The sequence below is a fragment of the Pundamilia nyererei genome, unplaced genomic scaffold (genome assembly GCF_000239375.1).
Source record: "Pundamilia nyererei isolate P.nyererei 1_Seehausen unplaced genomic scaffold, PunNye1.0 scaffold00266, whole genome shotgun sequence".
In the NCBI taxonomy this organism is placed as follows: Eukaryota; Metazoa; Chordata; class Actinopteri; order Cichliformes; family Cichlidae; genus Pundamilia; species Pundamilia nyererei.
Window position 1 is genome coordinate 136,234 of NW_005187667.1, and position 2,725 is coordinate 138,958.

The following is a 2,725-nucleotide window of genomic DNA, read 5'->3' on the forward strand; positions in this document are numbered from 1 at the left end:
CCTGATGGTGGAATTGAACTCAGGACATCCTGCTCCTTAATCCTTAATACTGCCTTAATAAAACTTTTATTTTGAAAGTCTCGCTGGAGGTCAGGAAGTGCGTGTGGTGTCCACATACTTGTGCACAGACAGGTCACATGTTCTCCTGCGTGCTGATTGGCTGCTTTGTTGTTGTGTGTTTCAGGATGAGTGCTGTGTTTGGAGGGATCTACTGCCTGAGACACTCGGTCAGCTGCCTGATCGTGGACAAGGACTCCAACAGGTACACCTGCCGTACCTGCAGTACTGTAGTACTGTCGGTGCTCTGTATAATTCTGTAGTACTGGTACTGCTCTGTGTAGTACCTCAGCCAGCACGTACTTGGCTCGACTTGGTTTTAAGTGTTTTGCCTAAGATAGCTGATAGTACTGGTACTGGGTACTTTATTAGTACCTACTCAGCTGGGGGTCCGAGTGAGGTGAGTCAAGCTGACAGTGTGATGTCATCAGACTGTGAGTGATGTCACTGGATGGGTCACAAGAGCAACTCCATCACTAGAATCAAACCTCTGAGTAAAGTGCAGTAGAGTAGACTGTGACTGACAGCTTCCTGTCAGGCTGGCGTTTGGCCTTCGCTTCCTCCCCTCTGTTCTCTGCTCTGTTTAAAGTCTCGCTCATCGTTAACCTGCGCCGCGTCATGCTGGTCATACAAACAGCACTTCCTGTGGCATTTCAAATTAAATGTTTGTGGTTGGATGTTTCAGGAGAAACGTTTGTTTCTTATACTTCACAGTTTTTCAAATCTAAAGTTGACAGAGAGAAAAACCAGAGTTATAAAATCAAACATGGAGGTGAGGAAATATGTGTTTACATCAACCCCACATCCCTGTCCTCTGACTGTCTCCATGGTAACACATACACACAGACACACATGTGTGCATCATGCTAAACTGCAGGGTGTGTTCGTTTGGTTTGGCCACGCCCCCGAGTGTTTCTGGAGCTTTTAATTGGCCGCTGCTGTGAATCACTTCCTGCTTAGTTATTATCATTTGTGTTTAACCTTTAACTTAATTAAAGGCTGAACAAAGAGCACTGATCACACAGGCTGCCACGGCAACCACTCTGTGTGTGTGTGTGTGTGCGTGCGTGCGTGTGTGTGTGTGAGAGAGAGGAACCTTCCTGTGCTGAGCTTGGACGATAATTTATGATCAGTAAAATATTCAATTTATGGAGAGGAAATGAGCATCATAATTTAACCTCTGAGGCTCTTCATCAGCCCGCGGCCGCCTCCCCCTCCCCCTCCTCCTCCCCCTCCTCCTCTCTGATAGATGACTCCTCTCTGCACGCCTCCCTCTCTCTCTCTCTCTCTCTCTGTCAGTGTCTCTCTATCATTGTTTGCAGCCTCATCAGTTTTCTGATTAAATGATTGATTGACAGGCAGGTTTGTATATAGAAGGTCACACATGCACACACACACAGACACACACACAGACACGGCCTGTTAGCCTGTTAGCATCCCTCCGTGTGACTTCCCTCCTGGTAAATTAAAGTTATAAATCACAGGCGGCAGTAATCAGATTACTCTGGGTCAGCTGTTGGTTTCCTGTGTTTGTACTGAACCACAGACGACTGTATGAAGCTAAAATCAGACAGATTGTCGGTGGACTGTTTGTTCTGATGTTCGCATCATTTCCTGCAGTGATGACGGAGCTCGTTTTTATTCTGCACTGGTTCAAATGTAACCAGTCAGTCGCTCGACTGTGTTTAGCTGAAAACCTTAAATGAGACAGATTCTTAATGGAGTTCTGTGTAGCTGGTGTTTCATGGTGTCCTCCTGGGAGCTTCAGTTTGATCAGTTTGTTGATGAGAAAGCGTCAGAGACGTTTCAGTTACAGCTGGAAACAGGTCATTGTGACTGATGATCCGTCTGGTTGTTGTTCGTTACTCAGACTGTGGAGTAAAAACGCTAACGCGGGTAAAAGGCGCTCTGACTGTGTGTGTGTGTGCAGGTTATGGATGAGGCCCGTGTGCATCATTATTCCCAGTAATCGGGTGGAGCTGTGCGGAGGCGGCCTTGAGAGGCTGCAGAGTGGAGCAGGTCGATCCATCATGGTCTCCCTGAGCCCGGCGCTCATTATGACTGCGGTTATCATCGGTGTTTTAATAAAGCGGGCTGAGCGGGTCACTGCGCGTCTCGAGGACGACTCAGAGTTCTTAAAGTCTCAAACTTCATAAAGCAGTTCAACATTTATCTGCTGCCTCAGACTCACAGTCCGAGGTGGTTACAGCTCATACTTGTTTATCTAGTAAGCGGTTCAGCTCCTGTGTCAGGTGATGATGTCATAGCGTCATCATTGAGCTGCTCTGTTATGAACCCACGAAACATGATGTTGTAAACATGTTTAGTCTAACACCGACTCACTTCCTGCTTCCTGTTTCAGTTCAAAGGTCAGTGTCAGGATTAAAGTCAGCCAGTGGTTGGTGTATAAAGTCATGTGACCCTCGTCAGGACCAGGTGCTCGGTGGTCTGATCGGTGACATCACAACATCTCTGCTGTTGTTTCAGGTGTAAGGCGGTGATTGACAGCCGAGGACAGCGAATCAGCTGCAGCCACTTTGTGGTGGAGGACGGCTTTGTGGGGGCAGACCGGCAGGTGACCACGCCCACCAGGTCAGTATCAACCAATCACTGATTTCTGATTGTTGATGAGATCTAATGTATCTAAATGTGTCTGTGCGTGTGTGTG

At 47.4% G+C, this 2,725-nt stretch overlaps 1 protein-coding gene across 1 annotated transcript in view; it reads left to right on the forward strand.

Annotated features, from left to right (window-relative positions):
- chm (CHM Rab escort protein) overlaps positions 1-2,725 on the forward strand; it is a 17,838-nt gene that overhangs the window by 8,604 nt on the left and 6,509 nt on the right. Inside the window, exons 11-12 of the mRNA XM_013915188.1 lie at positions 185-262; positions 2,545-2,649. Of these exons, the coding sequence (XP_013770642.1) occupies positions 185-262; positions 2,545-2,649 (183 nt within the window). The remainder of the gene's footprint in view (positions 1-184; positions 263-2,544; positions 2,650-2,725) is intronic.